The sequence below is a fragment of the Quercus robur genome, chromosome 8, assembly GCF_932294415.1.
Source record: "Quercus robur chromosome 8, dhQueRobu3.1, whole genome shotgun sequence".
Lineage (NCBI taxonomy): Eukaryota > Viridiplantae > Streptophyta > Magnoliopsida > Fagales > Fagaceae > Quercus > Quercus robur.
Genome location: NC_065541.1, coordinates 21,673,273 through 21,688,099, shown reverse-complemented (window position 1 = coordinate 21,688,099; position 14,827 = coordinate 21,673,273). Strand labels below are relative to the sequence as shown.

The 14,827-nt window shown below is 35.0% G+C and overlaps 1 protein-coding gene across 1 annotated transcript; it reads left to right on the top strand.

The window, feature by feature from the left end:
- Positions 1–3,027: 3,027 nt before the first annotated feature.
- On the top strand, positions 3,028–12,924 carry LOC126694981 (choline transporter protein 1). The gene is made up of 10 exons (XM_050391553.1): positions 3,028–3,410; positions 6,691–7,049; positions 7,313–7,458; positions 8,323–8,506; positions 9,175–9,248; positions 9,335–9,448; positions 10,377–10,733; positions 11,315–11,575; positions 12,153–12,380; positions 12,656–12,924. The coding sequence occupies exons 1-10, from the start codon at positions 3,226–3,228 to the stop codon at positions 12,848–12,850; spliced, it is 2,103 nt and encodes a 700-aa protein (XP_050247510.1). The 5' UTR covers positions 3,028–3,225; the 3' UTR covers positions 12,851–12,924.
- The last annotated feature ends 1,903 nt before the right edge of the window (positions 12,925–14,827 follow it).

Here is a 14,827-nt window from a genome sequence, read left to right as displayed (position 1 = left end):
ATATATATATATAAACCACAACCAATCAGCACCAGCCATGACCAACCACTGCCACCACTAGCCACAACAACCCACCATCTTACAACCATAACCCACCACCACAACCAAAATCAACTACCACCATCACTACTGCCACCAAACCCACAGCCACCAAATCCATATGAACACACACAAAAACAAGAACCCAATCACAACCATCACATACCAAAATTTTGATCGCAATTTCGATCGTCACAACCAAGAGAGAAGAGAGATGGATTCAATGCCATGATGGCCTTGGTGATCTACGACAGAGAAGTGGTGGTGAGAGGAGGAATAAATAAAGAGGGGCTCGGTTCAGTGTTTCATTGTTTTAGTGGAGTGGCTGGGGAGAGAGGGTGCAAAGAGAATGAAATAAAATACGAGAGAGAGAGAGAGAGAGAGAGAGAGAGAGAGAGAGAGAGAGAGAGAGAGAGAGAGAGAGAAGTGAATAGGTGAAGAAGAAAGAAAAAAAAAAGCGAGAGCAATGATATGGGAAAGAAGAAAGAAGAAAGAAAATAGATTATTTTAGGGTAAACTACATAAATAGTCCCTATTCTTTATATTATATGTCAATTTGTCTCTAAACTTTCAATTATATCAATTTGGTCCTCAACCTTTCAGTATCGTGTCAATTTGGTCACTGCTGTTATTCCTTAGATGAAGAAATATGACCTGTCAAACAGAAAAAAAATTAAAAATTAAAAAAAAAATTGATTTACTTGCCATATCAATTGCCAATTGTCAAGCCTTGTCATATTTAAAAACAAAAAACAAAAAACAAAAAACAAAAAACAAAAAAACAAAAACAAAACACAAACACAAAAACAAAGTTCTCATGTGAGTTTAAGTTTGGGAAAAAACAAAATCTGTAATAACCTTCTCTTTCGATAGATTACTCTCCATCACTCTCATGCTTCCTAACTTTCTCTCTCTCGTCACAAACGCAACTTAAACAAATTTAAGGTTCAAAACCTAAACAAACCCAATGTTCAAAACCATAAAAACATGGACCAATCTATGGCTAACCCAATCTACACTTCTAAACACTATTACTAACAAATTGGCAAGATTAATATAAGAACCCAACTGGATAAGAACCAACAACATATTTTATGATTAAGGTTATACGTGCATACTTTTATGGTTAAGGTTGTGGTACTTATATTGTTCAATTTTAAGGACCCAATATGGCGCTAGTTTAAGGAAGTAGATTAAGAAGATGGAAGTTAGCTAGCATAGTAGATTAATCTGGCGAAAGAGAGAAAGTTAGGGATTTACTTTTTCCCAAACTTTAACTCATGTGAGAATTTTTTTTTTGTTTTTTGTTTTTTTTTTTTGTTTTTTTATAAAAACAAATATGACATGGCTACACAATTGGTAGTTAATGTGCTAGTAAATCATTTTTTTTATTTTTTCATTTGACATGCTAGATTTTTCCATCCAAAGGATGATGACAAAGATTAAATTAACACATCATTGAAAGATTAGAGATCAAATTGACACAATTAAAATGTTATGAACAAAATTGAGATATGGTGTAAAGGATAGGGACCGTTTATATAGTTTACCCATTATTTTAATAGAAAAATCAAGTCATGGAATAAAATAACATTTTATTTTATAACTTTTGAGCTACAATAGATGGCTATAAATGGCCGTTTACTTCATTTGCAAAGATTTTTAAGTATAGAACTATCATTGTAGCATTTTTGTGTGGTGTGGGTAGGTAAAAATAGCATTTTAGCAATTTAAGAGCATTATTGTGAATGCTCTTAGAATGCAATGATATATTGGTAAAAGTTAAAAAAAATAAGTAGGTGACTTACGTGAAACTTACAAATAATAAGAAAAAAAAATTATATCAAAAAAAATTTTCATGTGAAACTTACAAATAATAATAAAAAAATAAAAGAGCTTATAAAGTGCACCCCAAAATGAGCGCTTAAAAAAACAAAGTGCAAGAATTTGGGTGAGATTTAGAGGCTATTTGAATGGCCTGTTTCCGTAACTCAATTCTCAGTTTCCATAACTCATAACTCAAAAATGGTGGGATCCATAGCTCAATATCCGTTTGGCGCATGATAACTCTATTTCCATAACTCTGTTTCCATCACTCAATTATTTGATTTTTGAGTTATGAGTTATGGAAACTGAAAAGACATTTTAGCTATTTTCAGTTTCCATAACTCATAACTCAATGGCATTTCCGTAAATAAAACTACATGGAGGGACCCACTGTCAGTCATAGCCGCAACTTTTGACCATCTTTTTTTTTTTTTTTCTTCACTGGGTTCGGTGCGTGCGTTCTTCATGTTCTTTTTTTTCTTTTTCCTTTCACACTAGTGACTTCTTTATGTTCTTCATTGGGTTCAGTTCTTTCTCTTTTCTTTTTTTTTCTTCTTTCACTGGCTTCTTTTTTTGGCTGGGTTTTTCTGGGTTCAGTTCTTTCTTTCTTTCTTTCTTTTTTTTTTTTTTGGTTTTTTCACTAGGTTCTTTTTTTGGTTGGGTTTTTCTAGGTTCAGTTAATTTTTTTTTTTTACTGGGTTCGATGAGTTTGGGTACTAAAAGAAAAGAAAAAAAAAAAGCTGTTGCACTGAGTGACATGTATGAGACCCACAAATAATGTGAAAAATATTGAGTGATGGAAAGTGAGTGTGCCAAACGGGTGTGAAAAATTAAGTGATGAGTGATGAGTGTTGAGTGATGGAAATTAAGTGATGAAATTTTTGCAATTAAAGAGCCTCTTAGGTTCATTACATTCAGTGTATTAGAGTTGTTGAAACAGTGACACATGTCTAAAAATAAATAAGTGTAATTCTATCAACGTGTAAGCACTACACCCAAATCTCACCCCAAAATTTTAGCCGAGACTCCATAAAACAAGCCGAGCCAACTCCATTACTTACTCCAAAACTGAATCTATCTTAAGCCGCCTGACATAAATTCTGAATACACCAACTTTTTATACACTATCTTTGTCTTAAAATCAAAAGTAAAGTATAAAATTATTAAACAAAATATTCCAAATCTAAAACCCTTGCTTCACTCTCTCACAACAGTTCACACCATCCTACCTTCTACTCTACTACTGTCCCTTTAACACACTATCCCTCCCTGTCTCTCTGGCTGCGTGTGTCTCTAAAATTCTTTTGCTTTTGAAGCTTTGATAGAGAGTCTGAGTGAGTGTGTGTGTGTGTGTAGAAAATGAGGGGTCCTCTGGGAGCTGTGATAGGGAGGTACCCATCAAGTGATGGGAATACACAAATGGGTGGGATCATAAGGCACAATAGGAAATGCAGAGATATTGCCTTTCTTGTGATCTTTATTGCCTTCTGGGTTGCTATGATTGTCAACTCTAGCTTTGGGTTTAACCAAGGAAACCCATTAAGGTAAAGAATCTAGTACTTCTACTGTACCCTCTCTAATGGGTTTCCTTTTTCTAGCTCTTATTTTGCAATATCTTTTATGGGTTTCTCATTTTTTGCTCAATGTTTGTCCTTAGCTGTTGAAACGAAATCAGAGCAATCACTACATATATCATTTACATTTTAGTACTTAAAGTTGATACCTTTTTAATTTTGCATATTTTATTGGTCTGTTCTAGTGATTTTTGAGGCACAATTAGTGTTTCTCGCTATGTACTTTGGTTTACCTTTATTTTGTTTTCTTGTCTTTGTTGGTATGGTTGAAGATATATAGGAAAGACATCTCATTTTGATTATATTTTCTGCTAGAATATGAAAACTTAGCTTTTTTTGGTATAAGATAGGAGAGTAGTTCTCCATTGAGTTCTGGCTGCAGTACTGGTCATCAAATGTTACTTGATTTCTTTGTTATTTGCAACATTTCAAAGAAATTGATGTTAAGAGAAGACGGCAATTGTGTGTTATTGTGATTTTCTTAACATAACGAATTCGACTCAACTTAGTTAAGGAGTTGCTTTATGCATAATTGCGTTGTGTTCCTTTCTTTCCGCATTGCCAAGCTGTTTTAGTTGCAAAAATAGGGGAGAAAGAAGGAAAAGTAAAATTGAGTCAAATAGTTGTATGAGCAACTGCTAAGGTGAGTTCAATAGCAACTTAGTGTTGAGTCATTTATTCCTATTTATGTATTTAGGGAGATGGCTACCGATAGGTAATTGGCTTATTGATAATTGAAGGCCTTTAAAGTATTTAGGAGTTGGTTTTGTTCATATATAATATATACGCAGGCCTATAGTCTGCACTCCATGAAATCAATTCCTACAATCATTTTTACAAAATATCTATGCACTTTTTAGTTCAAGTGTCTTATATATAATTTTTTTCCTTGATAAGTAGTTCAAGTGTCTGAAAGTTGAATTTGTGTTGGTGATGGATCATGAAGATCTACATTTTTCCTTTACTAACTTGTTAAGGGTCATATCTATAGGTTTGTTTGTTACACTAAGTTCTTATTAAATCTCTACAATCAATCCTCCTATTTGTCCCTTGGACAGACAAGATGTGGTACTTGTGAAATATCTAATGCTTGCAGAATTCTGCATTGTAGATTTTTGATATATTTGTCTCATGGTTTTGATTTTTGGTGAAAACATATTGATGAATATGAGTGGCAATAACTCAAGACAAAAGCATTGATTGTTACTTGTTACGTATAAGGTATATCCTAAAGTTTAAAAAACCCTTTGCTCTAACATTAATTAGTGCTAACATGTTGATCTCACTTATCTTATTCATTGGCATATAATAGCATGTTGAGGGAATGAAAAAAGGTAGAGGAAGACCCAAAATAACATTAGTAGGAGTAATAAAAAAGAACATGTCAATTGAGGAAGTAATAGAGAGCATGACTTCATATAGAATAGAATGGAGGAAAAGAAAACAAGTGGCTGACTTAACTAATAAAAATACAAAATTTTGATTTTTAAGTCCAAGCACAAGTTACAATCTAATCTCAATTACCAAATCAATTACAGTACTAATAAAGCAAATAACATAATCGTTTAGTAATAAAGTGGAAAACCAAAGAAGAAGTTCAACGGATCTGGGGGTAATGCACCCCAACTAGGCAATTCACTATAAAAGAAACAATTTTCAGATTAACTCACACAACCTTTGTCATTAGACTCTACTCACCCTACAGACAACTTAATAAGATCACCACAGCAACTCCAGATCCTTTAAACTTCTTATATACATTACCCTCCATGAATGACACATCTACTTCAAGCTGGAACTCTGGGGTCACAATGCATGCACTGGTGCAGGGTTGAGAATTATGTGGTTTCAGCTAAACATGGATTCTGAAGGTTCTTAACCAAAGTTATGTCATAAATATGCAAGATTAAGAACTAGAATCAATAGGTTTTATGCTTTTGAAACAACGGAAAGGCTCTCAATAATACACAGTAATATGGGTATATTCCTCAGCTGCCTAGAAAGATATGCTTTTAAGTATCTATATGTAGGCTAAACAAAGGTTGCATGAAACTTTTCAAAATTGAACTCGGAAACAAAGTCTGATTTTCTTGCTTGAGCAAACGACAGGTGAACTTTCTGGTTGAGTTATTGTGTCTCTTAAGCAAGTCTTTAGTTTACTTGAGCGAGAAAGAGGATTGCTCAAGCAAGTTCTTCTCATAGATTTGACTTCTTTTAGCAGCTTCAACCTTGACTTGTTCTTCAACAAATGACCAAGACTTACAACTCTTTTTACATATTACATTGTCAATGGATCTTGCCAATCTAAATCCCAAAAGATAGCTATTCATTATTTTCTTTCTCTCTTCTTAATGATATGAGTATGGAGTATCCGTCTTACTAATATCTGTGCAGTGAAACAAAAATAATAAAAAATAAGAAAGAAAGAAAGAAAGAAAAGTGAGTGTGTTATTGAGAGTTAGCTATATTATTAACATCCTTGCTAAGTGACACCCTGATGATGGTGTTTCTGTATCATGCATGTGTCACCCTTGCTATAAAATAAAAAGATACGACATGAAAATTCTATTATATAAAAAAAAAGATTGAGGACCTTAAACTTTGATATGCTCAGGCTATAAAACATCATGATAAACGAATACGTGAGTGTGTACCAATTGATGTTGTATTGTCTTCTTGCAGCATCCTTCTTGCCAGGCAATGTCCCACAGTGGTGTGTTTGTGTTTTGCATTTAAAGCAGCAAACAACTAAGGATTTTTGTTACTGTAGTTTGCCTTAAAAAAAAAAAAAGGAATTATGTTAAGGATCTTAAACTTTGATTAATTATATGATTGCTATGAAGTTGTATATTATATACTTCTTTGACATATCTACTATAAATATAATATTATATATGGCTTGTTACTTCCTACAATCAAAAGATGATTGCTGGCAAAAAGATAACTTTTGTCCCTGCTGTCCAAAAAGGATTATGTAACAAACTTAGATTCAAGCTATCATTGTTTTACCATGATTTCTGTATAGGGATCTTTTCATCTACTTTTTCACAGTTACTTTATTCTATAGCCCACGATATATATAATATTGGTAATATAAATTCTCTTCTTTTATTAAGGGCATAAACTTGTTGCTGGTATTGCTTGCTTGTTCAAATTTATGCAGTAGCTCTTCTTATTTTGGCTATGTATTATCTGTGTGTTTGTGTGTGTGTGTTTTCTCCTTGTGATTAATTGTTCTGTGGCTTGACAGGCTTACATATGGACTGGACTATAAAGGAAATGTGTGTGGCGACAAGAATGCACAACCTGGACTTCGACAATTGGAACTTAGATATTGGCTAAATCCAAATCAGGTTTATCAAAGTGGTTTGAAAGGCAGTGAGTTTAAGTTAGCCAATGCTCGGAGTATTTGCTTGCTGGATTGCCCTTTCGCTTCTGAAGATCAACTAAATTGGGTCTGTGATTATCCAGAGGGAGATATCCATCTCTCAATGGACGATTGGATTGATAGGAATTATGATTATTATGAGTTCCTTACACCAGAAATGAGGAACAGCTCTCTTCAACTTCAGGGTCCTTGTTACCCTGTAATATTTCCAAGTGTAAATGGTATTCTAACTTACTCTTTTAAGATGCGATTTTGTGGTCCATTTCCTGTTCAATGTGTGCATATCTTGTTTAATTATTTTATCATTTATAATGTGTGTGTATACAAGGTTCCTACATGTATATGTGATGTTGGTTGCAAAATTTTTATCAATGGGACAAGATTTTGGAAGCTCATGGAGATAACTTTTGCCTATTATATTCTTTTGATTTATATTTGTTTGTCTTCTACTTTTACATCATAAATTTATTACTTCTTTTTACAGTTTATTGGAGCTGCCAGTATATTGCTCGTGCATCAAACATTTCGCTGAGGCATTGGCAACAGATGGGTGGGGTGAACATTAACGAAGACATCATTATAGACAAATCCATTCACAGGTCCATCAATTCTCGGTCATCTGTTTTAAAGGTTGACCTTTCGTCTCAATAGTCCTTTATGATAATAATGGTTTTGGAATTTCATGCAAAGTATATTGATTACCTGTTTACATAGTTTTCTGCACTGTACTTTGTTTTTACTGGCATGTTATTTTTTAGAAAATCAATCTTGGTATGATTTGATTTAATTCGATGACATCAATTTGTGTTGGGGTAACCATATGACATCAATATGCTTTGGGGTAACCATTAATGCCTATTAGTGGGTAAATGGAATCATGAGCTCCCTCTATGCCTATTTAAAAGATTTTTTATTCTATTTGTCTACTTCATGTTTACTTGAGTTTTTTCTCTCTCTCTTTTGAGTTTGTTTTACTTCTAAAACCTATGTTATTTATTTATTTATTTTTAAATAGGTGTCTTTGATTCTCCCTGGATATTGCATTTGGTCATGTTCTGCTGACTATTTTATGTTTTAAGATTTTTTTTTTTAATTTTATATTATTATATAAATATGTGTTTTTAAGAAAGATTATAGACACACACAAACATGCACATTTTTTGATATTCACAGCTCATGGCTATGGTAATAAAGGCATCCCCATTCATAGAGTATTAGACCAGCCGATCCTTGTCAATAAGGATTTCTGAAAAAGACTTTTCTTGAGAATCTGAGCGGATAATGTGGGGGTTTACTCCTATTGATTGGTTGGTTATTTGACAAAGAGCCCGTCAATATAGCCTCTTCCTTATCCCATCTGAACTTAATTTATGATTTATATGTTGAATATAATTTTCTCATAATTCCTTTCTGTCTAATATGTATCAAATGTCTTGCCACTAAGCGTATATGCTTTGTGCATTGTAGAACTTATCAAATATTGAATTTTTGCAGAGATACATGGCTGATATTGGAAAGTCGTGGCCAGTATTGATTGTCTGTGGAGGATTCTTGCCATTGTTTTTATCAGTGGTATGGCTTCTGATGATTCGGCATTTTGTTGCTGCAATGCCTTGGGTAACGGTTGCTCTATTTAATGTCCTCATAGTATCAGTGACAATGTTTTACTACTTAAAAGGTCAGGAGATGATCTATTACTATTCTTTCCTAAGTATTTTTTTTGGGGGGGTGGGGTGGTGGGTAACAAACATTTGTGGTTCATTTGGAAGGAAGCATTTGAATTTGGACTTCATTTTTAGTTCAAACAGCTTGAATGAAGTATGAAAATTAGAAGTTTGTTCATTGATGTAATTTATTGATGATTTAAAGCCTTAATAGTATGTGAATTCGAAATTACTAACTGTGAAATTTATTTCAAATTTATTCTCTCTCTCTCTCTTTAATAACTCAACGTTATCTTGCGTTGTAAAATTTTATATCAACTAGCAATTTATACTATAAATTCCTATGTAAATTGCTTGATTTAAATGCTCACAATATAATAAGTGAAATGTTACAGCAAACTCCTCTTTTTTCTTTAATAATCAACCTTATCATGCGTTGTTGAAATTTATACTATAAATTACTATGTAGATCCCTTGATTTAAATCCTATCATTTAAATACAACCTTGGGTGACTGCCATAATAAGTAATAACTTACAGTTGGAATTTGATGGAGACTCTGCTAAAGATAAATTTCAGATTGTTGATACTTGTTTGGATTCAAGCATATTGAAATACAGTATTTGTGCACTTAATTTCTAATGTGAATATCATGCTGAAGTTATTGTCTTCCTTGCTATTAGCTGGATGGATAGGGAACGATGCCATCTCCCCCATCATTGGTGAGCATGATCCATACATTCGTATATTTGGAAGGGTTGGTATCATCATCAACTGAAGCCTTCATACTGAAAGCTCCCTGTATATGTATTTATTTGTGACTTATTAATTTTCATCTTTCAGGAGATTCATCATATCCGTGCTGTAGCTGTTCTTATGACCTTTATTATGATTGTCTCCGTTCTTACATCGATTGCCATTGTCCGCCGCATCCTTATGGCAACCTCTGTCCTTAAGGCAAGTATTATGTAAAATTATTGCGTGAAATCCAAAATGGTAAAGGACTTTTGTTGTTTAAATGATGATAAAATTTTTAAAGTGCACCAGGAGTCCAGTGAGGCACAGATACTTCAAGGAAGTTTGCTGAAATGTATGGGATATTTGTAAAGGATACTACCAATTCCTGTTGTTAGAGGGTCCAAATTTTGACTTAGGTCAAACTTCTGTTTGCCTTTGGCTTTTCATTTATATTTAAGAAATACATAAAATAGAGGAAGTAATAAATATTTTTTACACATTGATTTACATAATAGCATGTTATTATGGATCGAGTCACTTTAGATGCTTCATAAGAGTGCTAAAGAAGACATGGTTTAGCAAAGAAATACGGTCACAGCATTAATCTAGGTGCAGCTTTGGATCATGATGATTGCTAGCTTTTTATGTCTTGATGTGCTTCATATACACATCATATTTCATGCAAACCTTTGGAGTGTTACTTGTGATATATAACCTTAAGTAGGATGCCTCCTCTGCTTCAAAAGTTGTGTTATTCTTTAAAATGAATCGAATGAAAAAAAAAACACATGTCAGTTGTGATCTGCATCAGAGGTTTCCGTTAAATCATGCTTTCTCTGTTGTCATATTGAGCGGAAACACTTCTATACCACTGGTCAAATGTTGCTAGGGTTAAGCATTTTGGCATAGGGTAATCTAATGCTGGGAAACAATAAATAAATAAACATTTGGTGCTGAGATTGCCAATGTTACATTTGATTTTCTAGGGAAACTCCTTTAAATGTGTGTTTTCCTTTCTTGTGCTTAAATACTTGATCTTGTTTCGTAATCAGCCACAGCTTTGGGTCAATCATCTATGTAATCTTGGGTGCTGAATATTTTATTTCTTGCAGAAATTAATTAATTCAATGGTTTAATATGTATACAGGTTGCGGCAAAGGTCATAGGAGAAGTTCAAGCGCTCATAATTTTTCCAATCATACCATATACTATCCTTGCAATTTTTTACATGTTCTGGTTTTCAGCTGCTCTCCATCTGTTCAGTTCTGGTCAGGTTGTCCAAAATGACTGCAACACCAACTGCTGTGCTTATGATCTTGTGTCAAAGCGGGTCAATTGTGATCATTGCTGTGGTTATAGCATTCACTACACTCCTCATATAGGAGTTGCCATTCTCTTCCACCTATTTGGATGTTACTGGGCTACACAGTTTTTTATAGCATGCTCATCAACAGTGATTGCAGGTTCTGTTGCCTCCTATTATTGGGCTCGTGGTGAAACATCAGTAAGTTACTTAGCCACATGCACAAGTTACACAACAAAGTGCGATTTTTAAAATTTTTTTTGTGGTTTTATACGTATATGTTCCTCTCTTGATTTTGACTATGAGAATGGAAACAATTTAATATGGAGACAGATATTGAATTACGGTTTTACATGTTAAACCTGATTAAACAGAGTGGATTCTACGGCTTTTTCTAATTTTACAAATTAGGAAATAGAATCTGAGATTATTTAATTCTAGCATATGTTCTGTTATTTCCCCCTGGATTAAGCAAGATTTTGGGCTTGGTTTAGAGAATGATTTAGGTCTAACTGTCAAAGGGCCTAATTTTATTTATGCAGTTCTTTTTGGGTTTCAAAACATCGTATGTGGATCACATTATGCACAATAGACTAATGACTTTTACTCACTTCTAAATAGTTGAAGATGGTGCTTGTCCTTGATAATCTGCAACTTGAGTTACTCGAGATTTCATTTTGGGGTTTTTATTTATTTATTTTAACCAAAAAAAAAAAAAAGAGAAATTGAAAAATCCTTTTGCATTTTTCTGTTGTAATCACTTGCTACTTTTGCCAATGCAGCCAGAGATTCCATTTCTTCCTGTTTTTTCCTCCATGAAGCGGCTTATGCGATATGGCCTTGGCTCTGTTGCCCTTGGCTCCCTGATTGTTTCATTTGTGGAATCTATCCGCTTTATGCTTGAGTCAATTCGTCGCAAACTGAAGGTTTCTAGTACCACACCTCATAGCTATATGGGCAAAGCAGCATTCCATTCATCTCGGTTTTGCTTCAGGTGTATCGAGTGGACTATCAAATCAGTAAACCGCAATGCCTACATTATGGTAATTTAGTAAAAACTTGTTTCTAGAAAATCTGCATACGTGGGTATGCATGCATTCAATTCATCTCCTAATTTCCTTAATTATTTGGTCAGTATGGAAGAAAGGTAAAGTGCATTCTTGAGTACCCTCTTCTACGTGATTTGAATGCCAGGAGGGATTGGTTCTCCTAATAACACTTGGGAGATGTATTTCTAAAAATGATATAGTTGTAAATGAGAAAATAATGCATTTAAAATTTCTCACCAATCACCATGTTATGATATATCGTAGAGTATACAAATGGTAAATGCTATATTGTTTCCTCTTTTCTGAGAGATTTCCACCATCAGTTGTGGGTGGTTGAATATGACGATGGATGATGGAAGTAGAACAATAAAAAGTGGAATAAAACTTTCTCCATTTTAGTTATTACTTGTGGCACCTAATTCCATAAACTTCTATTTTACTTGTGGGTGTATCAGGAACTCATTTCAGGTCACTGTTTAGGGCCATTCACAATTCATAGGTTGAAGCCATGATTCATTTAGTTACTTTAATGCATGCACGTGTTTCCTGATTGTCTGCTTGTGACTTGCAGATTGCCATCACAGGTAAAAGCTTCTGTAAGGCTTCTGAAATTGCAACTGAATTGATCATCAACAACATCCTTCGAATAGGGAGGGTGAATGTGATTGGAGATGTTATCCTATTTCTTGGAAAATTGTGTGTCAGCCTTTCAAGTGCTCTTTTTGCTTTCCTCATGTTGGATACCCACAAATACAGATCTGCTCATAACAAGATCTCTTCCCCAGTGTTTCCTGTAGTGGTATGCTATTTCTTTTCTTTTTTTTCTCCAATGATTGTTTTCTAATCAGATCTTCCATAACCCTTTACTTTCACCCAAGTAGTTGAGATACGAAAAGGATTGGGAAAGGAAGCATCATTCTGGAACCACATACAACTTTTGATGTATAGATTTTATGTCAACATCACTAGGGTTTCTTCATCATCTGTTATGTGCACTTGTATTTATGACTTGCAATCTTCATATACAGTCAGTTATATAATTAAATGTGTGTACTTCTATTCATGTTTGAGCAGGTGTGCTGGGGTCTTGGTTATGTTGTTGCCACTCTTTTCTTTGCAGTGGTGGAGATGTCAATTGATACCATCATCCTCTCATTCTGCCAGGATTCTGAAGAACACCAAGGGACAGCCCAATATGCGCCTCCCCTTCTCATTGAAACTCTTAATGACCAAAATGAGATGCAGAGACTCACTCAAGGTCCCCATTAAAGTATCTCAATGTATAATTTTGTTCACATTCCAGAATTCCAGAAGTTTTATATATTGTAAGGTGCTGTTATTTTTGTGCTTTTCCCCAAAATTTTCAGTTTCTCCCTGTATATGCTTCATTACCAGAGAAAAGCATGGGGGAAAGGGTGCCTTTGATGAATTTTTGCAAAATCAATGGATCAGAATACAAGAAACTGATGGAAAGGGGTTTTTGCAAATAGTACAAAAGTGCATTCAATCTTATACGAAGTGCTCAGTACAGGATTCATATTTAGAAAACTTGTTTGTTAAAGATTGATACCTCCAACAAAACTTGGCAGAAACACAAGCGAAATGCTGTCCTTCATACCTCACTTTTAGGATTTCATGTGAACTGAGGGAGATGATTAAAAGTGATTAACACAATATCAATCCATTAAACAATCCAAATTTAAATACATTAAAATAAATTGGAAAACAAAAAAATCCGTGTAATAAAAAAGTGTTCATAAAATTCGTGTAATAAAAGTGTTTATAAAATTTTGCTAAATGAAACACGACTTAAGCAAAGTGGAGTACTGTGTTAATTCTTAGTACTAAAAAGGAAAAAAAGAAAGGAAAAAAAAAGTGTTTTAACTTGATTTTGAATTCCCTGGTATTGCATAGAACTTGACTCTTTTTTTTTGATATAATTTGCAAAGAGTGAATATTTAGCAAAAAAAGAAAAAAAAAGCAGTTAGAGCATTAGCATTGGGAAATGCTAATGCTATTCTATTTTACAATTCTAAAAACTCACTTTATCATTATACCATCTTATTTTACAATACCTCCACATCCCAAACTTCTATTTTCCTCTTTCACTCATTAGAATAATATATTTACAAAATAAAATAATATATATCAAAATTATATCTGTTCTCTCTCATCTCTCTCCTCTCTTCCATTTTCAGCTCTCTTCCAGACACACACAGCAACCCACACAGCAACCCAGAAACCTCAGACCCGAAACCCATGGCCACCACCATCACCACGGCAACCCCCCACCTTCACCACCATGAACCCACATGACCCATAATAAAAACCCCACCCCCTTCCACCACGCCACCACCCCACGGCAACCCCAGAAACCCATGGCCACCACCATCTCCACGGCAACACCCCACCTTCACCACCTTCACCACCATGAACCCACATGACCCATAATAAAAACTCCACCCCCTTCCACCACGCCACCACCCCACGGCAACCCCAGAAACCCATGGCCACCACCATCTCCACGGTAACTCCCCACCTTCACCACCTTCACCACCATGAACCCACATGACCCATAATAAAAACCCCACCCCCTTCCACCACGCCACCACCCCACGGCAACCCCAGAAACCCATGGCCACCACCATCTCCACGGCAAGCCCCCACCTTCACCACCACGAACCCACATATGACCCATAATAAAAACCCCACCCCCTTCCACCACCACCACTACCACGGCAACCCCCAACACCACCACCATGAACCCACCAAAAAAAAATCCATCCCAAAATCAAATCAAACCAATAGCAAATTCCAAATCCACAAGATGACCCACAAAAAAAAAATCAAGTCAAAATTTACACAAACCCAGCTACAAACCGATCTCGCCGCTGCAAACCACACCGGAAACCCAAAAATCGCCGCTGCAAATCAAAAATACCCAGAAATCGCCACCAGTTGAACGCCGATCGGACTTCCCAGTCTCACCTCCACGCCGGACCCACGACCCACGCCAGAAAAGCCCACCGTGAGAGAGAGACGTGATGAGAGAGAGAAGCCGTTGTGGTGAGAGAGAGACGTGATGAGAGAGAGAAGAGAGCCGTTGGGGAGAGGAATGAAGAGAAACAAAGGGAGAGAGAGAGTCAGAAGAAAGGAATAAAAAATTAATATACCTTATACAATTGTGCTACAGTACTATTCTATCTTTAGAATTGTACTGTAGCACAATTCTAAATAATTTTGCAA